Source organism: Nasonia vitripennis, chromosome 1, assembly GCF_009193385.2.
Source record: "Nasonia vitripennis strain AsymCx chromosome 1, Nvit_psr_1.1, whole genome shotgun sequence".
NCBI classification, from domain to species: domain Eukaryota; kingdom Metazoa; phylum Arthropoda; class Insecta; order Hymenoptera; family Pteromalidae; genus Nasonia; species Nasonia vitripennis.
The window spans coordinates 18,934,962-18,948,262 of NC_045757.1; the positions used below are offsets into that span (position 1 = coordinate 18,934,962).

The following is a 13,301-nucleotide window of genomic DNA, read 5'->3' on the forward strand; positions in this document are numbered from 1 at the left end:
GCAGCGCTTTTTAGTGAACGTGACGTTGATAGCCAGGCGCGATTGTGTATGGATGAAAATGTCACGAGAGAATAGAGGAAGGCTCAATATTCCGGGCGAGATTTTGAGAACTTTATTAATATGCATGCGTGTAGGTTCTTTTTTAACATCTGAAAAGCACAAAATTTCTATTCGAAATAAAAATAGACGTTATATTCGTACAGTAAAAGGGTTGCCATCTCACAAGCGGCAGATGTTCAGTGCTCGCGCACATAAATAGAAAAGCAATAAATTACAGTATACGTGGCAGTCATTGTCCTTTGGAAACTCATCCTTTACCTTCTAAACGGAAAACAGTCATTATCATAAGTGCTCATCATTATAAAAGAAATTTAAGGCTATTCGGAGCATAATGGGCGCGTTTATACGTTACGTGTGTATACCGCATCGGTTCCCAGAGCGCGGTGCCCGCATAAAACACATTATTTTTCCTTATTTCACGTCAAAACAATTATTTTACATTTTATGCCCACGTCAAAACAAATAAAAATTTTGTAGCTCTCGTATACTCCTTTTTCCCATACTCTGCGACATTGTCGGAAAGATTTAATTTTACTATAAATTCGAGTAATTTACAAACAAATTGAATTTACGAACAATCTAAAAGATAAAAATTACGTAACCTACACTAATCTTTTGAAATTTCACCGCTGCGGGGCTCGCGTTCGAAAAACCAGAAGCCACCGAACTAGAAACCACACCGGACGCGTCGATTCTCCACGGCCTCAGGATAGCGATATCCAATAAATAAAAGCATGACAGCCAAAATTATTTATCCTCCCATAACTCAGCGATTTTCCCGCGGCGTATGAGCTCTCTCGCACCCCAGATCCACCGAAATTTCGGTCTATAAACCCGAATAAACCCCGAAATACCGGAGACTCCTCGCATACATACACATCCACGTAATCCCGGCGAGCTTGCCTCTTTGACAAAAGTCAGCCCCACACACGCCCCATAAGTAAGACTCGAAACCGCCCGTCAGTAGGACTTTGTGTATTCATTATTCAACGACGACGACGACGGCTACGTCACGCCTCGGCTTTCTCGCTATGTGTACCCCGTTTTCGAGCCAACTCGCTGCACACGTCGCCTGTGTACTGGCAGCCGGCCTACAAAGCGCTCCTTTTTATCCGGGTGTAACGGGTGCTCGCAGTAGTGCGCGCAGCGAAGAATAAGAGGAAGACGCGTCGACGATGATTTTTTCTCTCTCACTGCCTGCAGCTTCAAAGCCTTCCGTGCGCGAGGCCGAAGACCCTTTCGCGGAGAGAGAGAGAGAGGGGGGGGGGAGTGGAGAAAAAATCCCCGCCCGGTAGAAATAGTCAAAGGAGACGATGATTTCCGAGTCGGACGAAAGAGAGGAGAGATGGTTTTTCACGCTGCGAGTCTCGGTCCAATTTATCGCTTGGCTGTTCAATGAAGTGCTCGAATTGGCTTTCTTGTGCGCCGCGAGCGAGCTCCTTCTTTTTTTCTCCGCGATGGGCTGCATGCACACTACTGTGTAGTACAGTAGGCGGAAGGAGGATTCACGGTTATGGCTCGATGTATTCTAAGCTTTCTATATACTTTTGTTAGCTGCATCCATTGGTTTTCAGTTTTTTTCTTCTTCTTCTGGATTGAGAGAGAAAAAAACGAGCGATGGGTATCGGTCGGGAGTATTTTGGTCCGAGGTTACTTTTATCTCACCGAATCGGAAATCGAGCTGGCTACCGAATAATGAAAATTTGAGAATCGATCACTGAGAGACAAAGCTCTTAATTGTTGTTTGACGTCACCTCTCCAATAAACCACTGATACCAAAAGCAAAACTTCTAAGAAACTCAGCCAGCACCGCGATTAACGGAGAAACACTCTATATAATTATGCGCCACATATACCTACCGCGAACAACCTTATAGCGAGCGGTCATCCTAGAAGAAGCGGGAATTCACAGGAACTACAAAAAGCCATATCACACACAGGGGGTAATTTGCCATCAGACGCCCGAATCCCGGGATCAATTAGCACTCAATCACCCGCGGCATAAAATAACGAACGATTCACCTCCTCCTCCTCCTCCGCAATCGCAGGACAAATTTTCTCTTCCTCCAACTCGGACGGCGGACGTCGTCAGAAAAAAAGAGTCTTCGCGGCGCGTCCTGTAATTTTCGAAAAACCGCGCAGCCGCAGGTCGATTAACCGTGAGCTGTTCCGCCGCCTGCAGGCTTCCGCTCGCGCGCGACACACGAGCGTAATCGACGGATGTGTTGAGGAACAGAAGGACGGATGGAACGAGCGAGGCAGAAATTTTTAATTGGCGGAAAAATTTTCCAGCACAGCCACATCACCGCACGCTCGAAACTTATTTTCCGGGCGCTGCCCGGTTTGGTTTCGAATTCGTACAGTCGTGGGCGCCGGTTAATGGTCCGAATTCAGCTGCAGTTACACGCGCTGAGTGTTTTTTTCGGTTCTCCTTATATTGTCGGGAGATAAGCGAGTCGCGCGCGTTTGTTGGACAAGCGCTTTTAATGAGGGGGGACTCTAATCGGTGTCGTTTATTAAACGCTTGAGCTGTCTTGTGAACGTATAAGCGAAGGCTCAGTCTTGAGAAGTAAAACCTTTCGAATGAAGTTTCGCTGTATACTGCTGTATATCTACGTACTGTCTTTCGAGATTCTTCACAATCTCGTCAACAACGGCAAAAACCAATCGACCCCGATATCTACTTTTTCGCTCGAAGCTCAAAAATGCGCCTATTTCATCACATGACTGTGCGTCAAACCGCGCGCCCGATCCACTTGCCCGTTGCAGCGTGGTGCATCAACCGCCGAAAAAAAACGCGAGCGCTCATAAAGCGACATCGCCGATATCGGGAGCAGAGCATCGAGCGAACGGTGCATCGTCTCGTTCTAATTGTCCCGCATATCGCGAGCCATTGTGCGCGCAGTTGGCGGAGCTTCCGTTTTTCGCGAGTGAGAAACTTCCAGAGTCAACAGAGAGAGACAATGGGCGCATGTGAAAAATTAAATAAGTCCGCCCTATTGTGCGCTAGCTATAAGCCATGCCTGCGGCTGATTTTTCTCTGGTGTAGTCCCTCAGAGAGTGCGCGTTTAGACTCTCGCTCGTGCGGTATATCGAGTGGAAAAAGGGCCGCGCGCCGCTTTGCGGAGGCGGTTATATGAGCGCGGCGCTTCAAAGGCACTTTTTTGGCCGGCGAATGCGCTTTTTAAAGGGAGTTGCGCGCGGTTTGTCATTAGATTCCGAGTGTTTTGTTTTAAAAATGAGATTTTTCGAGGGACTGCGGCTTCTTCTTCGGAGTGCGTTTAACAGATTACAGAGTGCGTACGCGCCCTTGTACGCGGCGGTCCGCCTCAAAAGGATATTAGCAATAATTGACAGTCATTCTATGCCGGCGCTGAAATCTCGTTCCCACGTCGTTTGTCGTGTCAGCCCAAAACAATGATTTTCTCGCTGGGTTTTCAGCTTTTTTATATTCCGAGACGAAATGTACGATTTTTTTTCCAACATAGATGTATTAATAAATAACGTGACAGTTTTGGACTAGTTTTACATCATCGTATATAACAATATAAAAATAAATAAACTGTTATTTCTTGAAACTTAAAAGCTATGAACAACAACGGTCAATTATACGCATATAGGAGTGGTCTTCAAAACTTTATTACAAAGCGGAAAAAAGTTCACGCCTTGTGCTCGACCCCGTTTCTCAAAAAATTTAAAATCACGTGAAAACATATATAATGCAACCAAAAACACGCGCGTCGATTGACTGATTACAGTCATTCCTCCGTATACGAGCCGATGCGTTCCACATTTGGAAAAGAACATTGTGCTCAATCGCAAAAACATCGGGGGGCTCGAGAGCTCCACCCGCGGCCCTCGGGCCGATCCATCAAATCCAGCCGCGAAAATTCGAGAGTAGGTGCGAGGTAGAGGGAGGAGTTGCGCGCGTAATCGTGGAAAAGGTGCGAGAAGAAGCAGCGGCTTCACAAAAGGAGACGCGCGCGCCTGGGCTGTATTACACGCCGTTGTGTTTCTTGTGTGCCGAGGAAAGTGAGTCGAGGAGCTACTACCATCGAATGCCGAGTGTGGTTACTTACGAAGCTCGCGTTAATCATTTTATGGGAGGCGGTTTTTCGGCTCTTTTATTTTCTTCTTAAGAAAATAAATTCGAAATTTCGACGCGGCGTTTCACGATTTTTCGGAAATCTGGCAGAGCGTATCGAGGTGATGTTTACGCGTTCCGGGATTTTCGGCTTGATTTTATACGTGTGCTGAAAGTCTCTGAACTGCAGTTTTGCGAAAATAAATCTTTAAAACTTTATGGAAGAAAGCATGTTTTATCGTAAGAGCAATCAAGTCAGGTTTTTAAAGTCTATTTTGAGTATGTAAGCTGGCTGGTTTGTGAAATATGCAAACTCGTTGCTTCCACGCCAACCTCGAAAAGTATCCCGTATACAAAATTGAACGTTACGTGTAGAAGAACAGGTTCGAAAGTTAATCGCTTTACGAAACAGAGGACGGGTTGGCTTTCAGTTTCTCGAAGGTCTAAGAATCTTATTACAATGACCATTCTTCATCTCCGACGCCTTAGCATTGTGAACTCGCATAGGATTCGAGAAAATTTATGGTTTTTCCGGGATTCGCCGAGTCGCGTAGCATTACACTCGCCTTGTCAAACAATGCTGCATTATCTCATTGTTTCGAGTCGGGGAAAGGGTAATTAAGGAAAGTCAGCTCGCTACGACAGCTGTGAAATTAAAACTTCTGCAAACTACATGTTCGGTAAAACTATTTATTTACTCTCTATTCACTCACTCTGTACACCAGGAAAGCAAGAGCAATTCGGAATGTCCGTGTAATCGATGTATCTCGACCTGCGCCGACTAATTTCCATTAGTGGCGGCGATGTCGATGCGCCTGAGAATATCGTCGACGACCTCCCTGCTGGTAGCGGTTCCGCCCAGATCCTGGGTGCGCACACCCCCTCTAATGCTGCCAACAATGGCATTGCTGATGAGTCCGGCATGACGCTGGCGGTTCAGGTGTCTCAGCATGTCAACCGAGGCGTTGAGCATCGCCACAGGGTTGGCGATGTTCTTGCCGGCGATGCCGGCGCCGGTGTTGCGCGTCGCCGACTCGAAGATGACGTAGTGCTCGCCGATGTTCTTGCCGGAGGTCAGACCCGCGCCTCCCAGCAAACCGCACAGCACGTTGGAGATGACCGAGCCGTAAAGGTTCGTCGTGAGTATCATGTCGAACTGGTGCGGGTTGGCGACCAGCTGCATGCAAGTGTTGTCCACAATCATGTCGTTGTGGATGATGTCCGGGTAGTCGCGGGCGATCTCCCGGGCGACGGTCAGGAAGAGGCCGTCCGAGAGCTTCATTATGTTGGCCTTGTGCACCGTGGTGATCTTCGGATTGAAAATTAGGCTTTTTAATGCGCATTGAAACGTATTATAACATATTTATTTTCATGGCACAGAGCAAGTTTCATAATTACCTTCTTCCTGTTGTGACGCCGCGCGTACTCGAACGCGTAGCGCACGATTCTCTCGGCGTTGGGGCGCGTGATGATCTTCATGCTCTCGACGACTCCCTCGACGGCCTCGTGCTCCATCATGGCGTACTCGCCATCGACGTTCTGCCGGATGATGACGATGTCGACGTTCCTGTGGCGACTTCGTACTCCGTCGTAGGAGACGCAGTGAGCCGCGTTGACGTAGAGGTCGAGCTCCTTGCGGAGCGTTACGTTGCCGGACACGACCTCCTGCTGCTTGTCGGGGTGGTAGGCTTCGATGTTGCCCTTGAGCGCGATGCCGTTGCGACGGATCGACATGATCGCGTATTCCAGGTCGTCGTTGGTCGAGTTGCCGTCGATCTCGATCTCCTCGAAGTCCACCGGTACGCCGGTGAATTTGAAAATCTGAAATCGTTAGTTATACCGTGTTATAGTGTACGAACGTTTTTATAGGCTGAATACTATATTAGTGAGACGAAAAGTGTAAACAATATCCACCTCCTTGACGTACTCCATGAGCTCGGGACCAACGCCGGCACCGGGCAAGAGCGTCACGGTGTGCCGTCCCCCGTAATAAACTTGCGGCGTTGACGTGTTTCTTCTCAGGGGCTCGAATTGATAGTGCATCGCGGGGTTGGTAGTGGAAGCGTGTCTACAAATCGTGCCTTCAGGGATTTTAACCCGCTTCACGCAGTTCAAGGCGCGCACGAACGCCATTTTCTTCTATTTGCTACTCTGAAAGGAAAAACAGTAAAGTTACACCGATTGTTACAAATTTTACAAAAATAATACGTACTCAAATTTGGAAAAATCCGAACGTCACAACGTTCTCGGCCGAGTTCGTGATTGAAAGTGAGAGCGTGCTCTCCGGAGCCAGCAGTGCATCTGAAATCTTAAGTACACATGTTTATGTTTCCCGACGCTAGGATTTTCCAGCCGATTCCTACCTGGAAGAGGAAGTCCGGAGAGAAATAGCGGCCTTGCGAACAAAAGCGAAACGGCCGTTCGGACCCGAAGCGCTTCATAGGAAATATCCGTAGTTTTAAGTGCAGCTATTCGAGCGGCTGTGCGTTAATGACTTTATGATAGCCGGCCTGGAACGGCCGGTCTTTATGTCTTTGATCGACGACGACAACGCGGCCTGCTCCGATTTTTCGATATTATTCACGCGAACGCTTGGAAGATGGATATAGAAAGAGACTGTGATATCTGTGAGTTGGAGGAGTGGGAGGAACACTCGACAGCGTGACGCTGCTCGAATCGGCCGTATTACGTATGAGAAAGATATATGCTATCGCAGAGGCAAAGGCATGCCTGCCGGTGCGACAGACACGTGTTGGCTGTGATTTGAGTAGGACCTTTGTAAATGTATTAATGTAATTCTTGAATAAGATGTGCATGTCTCTACGCGATTATTATTTCTGTTCTTTAATCGGTGAATTTTGACAATTTACGTGAATATTGTACGTTAAAGTTAACTCACTTTTACATTGTCCCGTGTAGCACGTGGTCATCGCAGACTTTCTCCTGGCATTAGTCGATTTCCACTAGTGTGACCTACAACATATTATTTTATTATTTTATTGTATCACAATGAGGCGAATTTTCAACAAACAAAATCGCGTTTTCCGGCGACTCACAATCGAACACGCTACGACACTCTGTCACGGCTCGTCGCGACCGTATGACTGCTGTGGATTCAACGTGATACGCAGCTGTTTACTGACATGATTGCGTAAGATTTACTAATTTAGTACAGCGTTATCTATCGCGACAATAGAGAAAAAACAAGATTACACTTTAGTGGTTCCGCAATAACGACGGGTGCGGACCTTCGCGCGTTTTACTATTGCTATTAGTGCTCGTTGTGGCAAGCTGCAGTAATAAATAAAAAAATTTATTGGCTTATGAATACACGACTTTGTCACACAAAAGTCGTAACTAGACTGAGACGAAAAGCGTTCGCTTCCTGCTCCTACTGGATGAAGCTTGGCAGTAGTGAAATTTGTAGTTGTGTAAAAACACGCGTTGAAAACCTGTTTGGATGTGTTTGGAGTTCGAATCACGTGCTTTTACAAAATGTCCGTATGGGTGTGCGAGCGTGCCGCTGTAATATTCGTGGAACTATAACTACGTCAATATCAATGAAATCCGATCGGTTTTTTTGATTCCTAATTCGGGAGGAGAATCTTCTTTTTTTCAAAGGCAGAAAACCAACATGTATCGCAGACGCATTAATTGCAGCGTAAATTTTGTTCAAGGATTCGCGAAACAATAAAAGTGCCTGCGCGCGAGTTTTGTAAATAATCAGCCGAAAAACCAGTTCTTAATTTAAGACGAAATGCCACTTTCCAGATGTCGGAGATAAATAAATAAACCTCTAACAGCCGAAATAATAAAAGACTGCTCAGCTCTCTCTCTCTCTCTCTCTCTCTCTCTCTCTCTCTCTCTCTCTCTCTCTCTCTCGACTCCCACCCCTAAATTACGAAAGTTTTATATCCCGCGCCCGGCCCGAAAAAAATACAGCTTTAATTGATCATCAGCGCGATTATACGAGCGCGCACTGGTTTTCATCTAACGAACCAGCGCAGGTCCTTTTGCCTCCCCCCATCGTATATATAAGCCGCACGACGAGACGCTGCTGCACTGACCCGAAAAGATTTCGAACCATTCTATAAAATTTTACCGACTGGACTATACAGCATGTGACAGCGCATAGACGGATTTCCACGCGTGTCGCGCAGTCTTGCGATGATACAGCAGCCGGAAAAAGAGGGTCCTCGCGCGTCTTCGGCTCTTTCCTCAGATCTTTCGCCGCCCGTTAATTGGCCTTAATGGCCTGCTACACACTTGCGCGCGTGCGATGCACGGGGGGGCCGCGAACAAAAAAGTGTCGCGCGCTCTCTTGAGTCATGCGATAGCGCCGAGATTTTTCTGGGTCACTTTCATCTGATTGCTTTGAATTCACTTACTTTCGAGGGAAGGCTGCGTACCGCGTTCGTTTCAGTTTTTTTTTTCATTCTCTCCGCTTTGACGGCAAGCGCGCGCGCCGATCCTCCGTTTTAGATAAAAGTCGCGCGGGGAGAGAATGGGATCTTGATGAATTTTTACGAGAAAATTGGTGCGATGCTATCTCGACGGCTCTTTGTGGACATTGCGCAGGAGCTGCGAGTAACTGTTCTTGTACACACGTGTTACGCGGCAAGATGGAGATGGAGTGGCATTTTGTTTGCTTTTTATCGTTTAAAACGCTACGATTTACTGGACTAATATTTTTGATGCGATCAGTGTATATGGCAGCCGAGCTTTTTTTCTTTTGTGAATCACATCGGCCTCTTTAGATTCGGTGCGTAATCTCGTTATACGTTTTCGGGTCGGTTTTCTTTTGTGCATCCTTGCGAGCTGCCTACCCGAGCTTATTAAGTTCTTTTCTTACTACTTGAACCTCTTAATTCTATCAGACCTTTGTTCGCTTGTTATTTTTAAAATTTCCTATTGTTCCTTTGACTGCACTTTTTCTGCTCTTTCAATTCCGTTTATGCGCGTGTTCTCCCTCGCGCGCGCTGATTTAAAATCCTTTTAGCGCGTCTTTTTTTTACACGTCTTCTCTCATTGTGCCCGCGGGAGGATTTTAAAATATCTTATATGACATTCTTTATCGTCCGCGTAAAATGTTTCTATTTTACGAGAAAGAGCGCGTACCACCGCGTGCGTGGATCGCTTGAAAGCCATTTATCGACGACTCCGCGGCTTGCTTTATCTTAATGCTTCGTCCATTAACGCTAATTTGCAACAATGTAAGAGTCGTTTAATTCGATTCGGTATACTCTTAAATTGGCTCGATATGCTTCCAAATAACTTATACCGAAGTGCATCTGTTTTTTAGCGCAAATTTCTCCTTTTTCTCGCCGTTATATTAACCTATTGGTCTTATAACGACTCGATTCTTCATCGACACATGCATACCTATACGCATAGAAAATTACACTCGCGAGCGTAAGATAAAGCCCTAATGGTCTTTTCGAGTTCTTAGATGCCTGATGCATACGAGTTCAAGAAGAAAAAAAATATGACGTACACGAGTATTTTGTCAACAATTAATTAAACGGCAAATCTACATAGAGTATCTCGGGCACGTCGGCCATATATTTTAAAACTAACGTTCAATTGATTTTCCCAACGGGCATACGCGAGCCCTACACACACTATACGGCGAGCACGCGATATCAATCATCCTCCTCCTTATCGAAAAGCCATTCGTCGAGAGAATTACCATTTTCCTGATTAAACAAATAAATCATCTTCAGTATAAAGGACTCGAAGACGATACACGCACACACGAGAATCATTTAGCAGCGGCTTAAGGATCTCCTTAAAAATTGAATAACTAATCAATCTGCTGAAAACGCGGCGGAACCGAGTGCTGGAGTGCGGTGAAACAAAAAAAAAAAGAGAGAGAGAGAGAGAGAGAGAGAGAGAGAGAAACAAGCCCGATGATAAATGCCGGTAATTACGTGAATTAAGATCCTCGATCATCGTAATAATCATACCAATAACAATAAAGACAAGCCCGCAAGAGAGAGAGAGAGAGAGAGAGAGAGAGAGAAGACAGAAACCTATCTCGGGAGTCTCTCTCTCTCTCTCTCTCTCTCCCTCGAGTGAGTGCTCACGATATACGCGCATGCATGCATCAATCTCCTGCTTCTCTTTCTTTGCTTTTCTTGTAGGAATACACACTGTGAGACGGTGTATACTACACTCGTATGGTGTATTCGCCGCTCGATGACGACGAATAAGTGAGCTTGTTAAGAAATGAAAATTCTTAAAACTTGGTCCCAATTAGCGCTCTTGTAATTACGTAAAAAAAAGCTTGACATCATTCGCGTTGTAAAAGAGGCTAGTTTGAATTACACCGCGTCTGCAGTTCACCGTTTAATAGTAGACTTTTATGCAGAACTATAGGCAGTTAAAACTAACGATCCCGCCTCGGATCTCCGGGCGCGCATTAGCGCGTGCTTCTCGGAATCCACTATGCATCCCGTCCTCTACGCGACTAGATAACTGACCATCATCCCGATGAGAAAAATTCGTCTGACGCGCCTCCCGACTCGTATTTCACGATCTCGAATGCGTGTTTATACAAAATACTCGTTGGAAAACACCAAAAGCCCGACGAATTTTCCTCGAAGCTGGCCAGCTCTGTTTTGGATCCGTTGATACACGCGCACGGAACCTCCCGTGTACACGAAAATGATTATATGCCTACACGAAAGAAGTCGAGGAGAGGAAGAGGATGCCTACGAGTGCGTTAACGCGCGCGATGCGAGCGATAAATTTCGACGTCGCATCCTCCCGACAGGAGGCAGCTGAATGCCAGCAGGAAGAAAAAGGTCCCCGATGCTGGCTGCATGCGTGCATGTGTGTATATGTGCACACACGCTCGTAACGTGTATCATATAGCGGAACTCGCCTGTGCTCCTCTCGTCGGTCCATTGAAAGACGAGAAAGAGAGAGAGAGAGAGAGAGAGATTTTGAAAAAGCGAGCGCGCGTGTGGCTCTTGGCCCGTGACCCTCCCTTGCTCTCTCTCTCTCTCTCTCTCTCTCTCTCTCTCTTTATTTTCGTTTTCAAAGTGATCGTTCAATCTCGCGCGCGGACGTTATGTATTTTGTATCGCTTTAGTCGAGCGAAGTGCAAGGTCTTTAGGGGTTCCGTTTGAGGAGCCACCAGGAGGGTCGTTACGGAGGGAAAAGAATGGTACTTTGCGGGCTCGCCTTACATTTTAACGAATCTGTACAAATTCGAACTTATATTCGTTCGAAATTTACGAACACGGTTGTTCGAGGGTGTAAATTAAAAGCTCTAATTGCAAACTATTATCTCGTGCGCTTTAATTTCTTTAGAGAGCGTATATTTTTCCTCGGGAGAGATTTACACGTTTAATTAAACCTCGCTAAAAGCAGCGCGGCTAACATAAAACAACCCTCGCGTTGCGGTCACTCGAATAAAGAAACTATAAAATATTCATCGTTATTTCATCCCCAAATCGCACAATGCACCCGAAATCCCTACAAAGCCGCGCAACCCCCAAAAGTATACCTACGAATCTACAAAGTGCATCGTTTATTAATAGCCCATATAGCAGCAGCCATCAAAATAAGCCGCTATCTCCCATTCACGCGTCCTCGACACTTCTCTCGCACTCGCATTCCTCGCAGCGTCGAAACCTATCACCCCGACGTAGCCTCTCGCTGTGCCGCCGCCTCTGCTGTGTTTACCCCGACATATGCCTCTCTATCTAGTCCGTCGGTATTCTCTCTCTCTCTCTCTCTCTCTCTCTCTCTCTCTCTCTCTCTCTCTCTCTCTCTCTCTCTCTCTCGGACCATCTGTTGCAAGGCGCCGCAGGGGTGGCGCGGTGAAAATCGGGAAAGCGCGCTTTTCCCGACATATGGCACTCGTGCGCGCGCGGCCGGATTTATCTATGCCGGCTCTCTTCTTTTCTTCGGGCCGCGATGATGCTGCGGCGAAAATTCGAGAGGTGGGTCCAGAACGTCGTATACTCTATAATGCTTTACGTAACGCCGCGTTTGCTCTAGTTTATTTATTGCTCGTTTTTTTTCTTTTCTTCTCGCTTGTATCATACACTCTGACTGACTTACGGGTTTTTCATCCGAGTGTATAGAAAAGTCTCTGGCGGGTTACTTATGTTTATTGCGCGGGCGCGATCGAATGAAAAAACTCGAGGTGATAAAGTGCGACGTCTGTGTGTGTGGCTCTCCTTTTTTTCTCGGGTATATTCGAGCATCAGGGCAGTGTATACACGCGGGGGTGATAAAAAGCCGGTCGCTTGTTTGCTCGCTAAAGGATGGAGTCAATTAAGGAGTTTTAACGAGGAGGATATAAAATGGAAAAGTTTATTATTTCTACAGGGGCGGTAGTTTTTTCGATCGTTTTTATATAAATATACAGCTTTTTAACGTATAGATGCGGGGGATATAGGCCGAATGTGTTTTCTAAATAATCGGAGTAACGAGCGTCCTTTTTTTCTCGTTTCTCAGAGCGTTTCCCAAGCTCTCTATAAAGGGAGCGCGTAATTGCCGTTTGATGGGGAAAAAATGGTAGCGCCGAATCCTTTGTACCCGCCGACGGCGTGGTTGTTGGACGTTTTCTCCTTGCCCACACGCTAATGATATCGTGAATTAAATGATTTTTACAGAACCCCGAGAGTACACCTATCTTACCTTATCTAAACGGCTTATTTCTCAAACGATCGATCTCCCTCGCGACGCTTTTGAAGAGAGAAAAAAAGCAGATGAAGTCGATTGCGTAACGAATTACTGCCTTCCGAGAAAAGTTGTTTTCCCGATGCCACACAGTCGTGAGCTCTCGATAAACACAGCCGCTCAGATAGGTCCCATTTTCCACACCCAAAAGTCTCTTAAACATCGAAGCCACGGAGAAGAAGTCCATCGATCAACACTCGGCTCGACGGCCCTGCACAAAAAGCGAGGACACCTAAAGAGGACCGGCTGAAAGCGACTAATCTTGTGAGAAAAGGAGTTAATCCCGCCGTGAAATCCGCTAAACGAAGCGCGCAGTGTCAATCGGGATGATCGTCGGGGCCGCGAAAAAATGCGCACGCACGCGGCCGCTAATCGCAAGGTCGGATCGAGCCCACTCCATCATCGTGTGTATACATGCGTGTGCCGCCACCGCCGAGTCATGCTCGAATATAGCGATGGA

At 46.6% G+C, this 13,301-nt stretch overlaps 1 protein-coding gene across 4 annotated transcripts in view; it reads right to left on the bottom strand.

The window, feature by feature from the left end:
* Positions 1-4,814: 4,814 nt before the first annotated feature.
* LOC100114279 (isocitrate dehydrogenase [NAD] subunit gamma, mitochondrial) overlaps positions 4,815-13,301 on the bottom strand; it is a 29,391-nt gene continuing 20,904 nt past the window's right edge. For 2 of the 4 annotated variants that reach the window (XM_031924398.2, XM_001599300.6), the window contains exons 2-6: positions 7,044-7,117; positions 6,357-6,452; positions 6,059-6,295; positions 5,543-5,965; positions 4,821-5,453 (exon numbers count right to left, since the gene is read on the bottom strand). In XM_031924398.2, the coding sequence (XP_031780258.1) occupies positions 4,926-5,453; positions 5,543-5,965; positions 6,059-6,277 (1,170 nt within the window). In that variant the 5' untranslated portion in view covers positions 6,278-6,295; positions 6,357-6,452; positions 7,044-7,117 and the 3' untranslated portion in view covers positions 4,821-4,925. Of the gene's footprint in view, positions 5,454-5,542; positions 5,966-6,058; positions 6,296-6,356; positions 6,453-6,507; positions 6,760-7,043; positions 7,118-7,200; positions 7,509-13,301 lie in introns of those variants that run through there. The other 2 variants (XM_008209918.4, XM_016981301.3) reach the window with 2 other exon arrangements.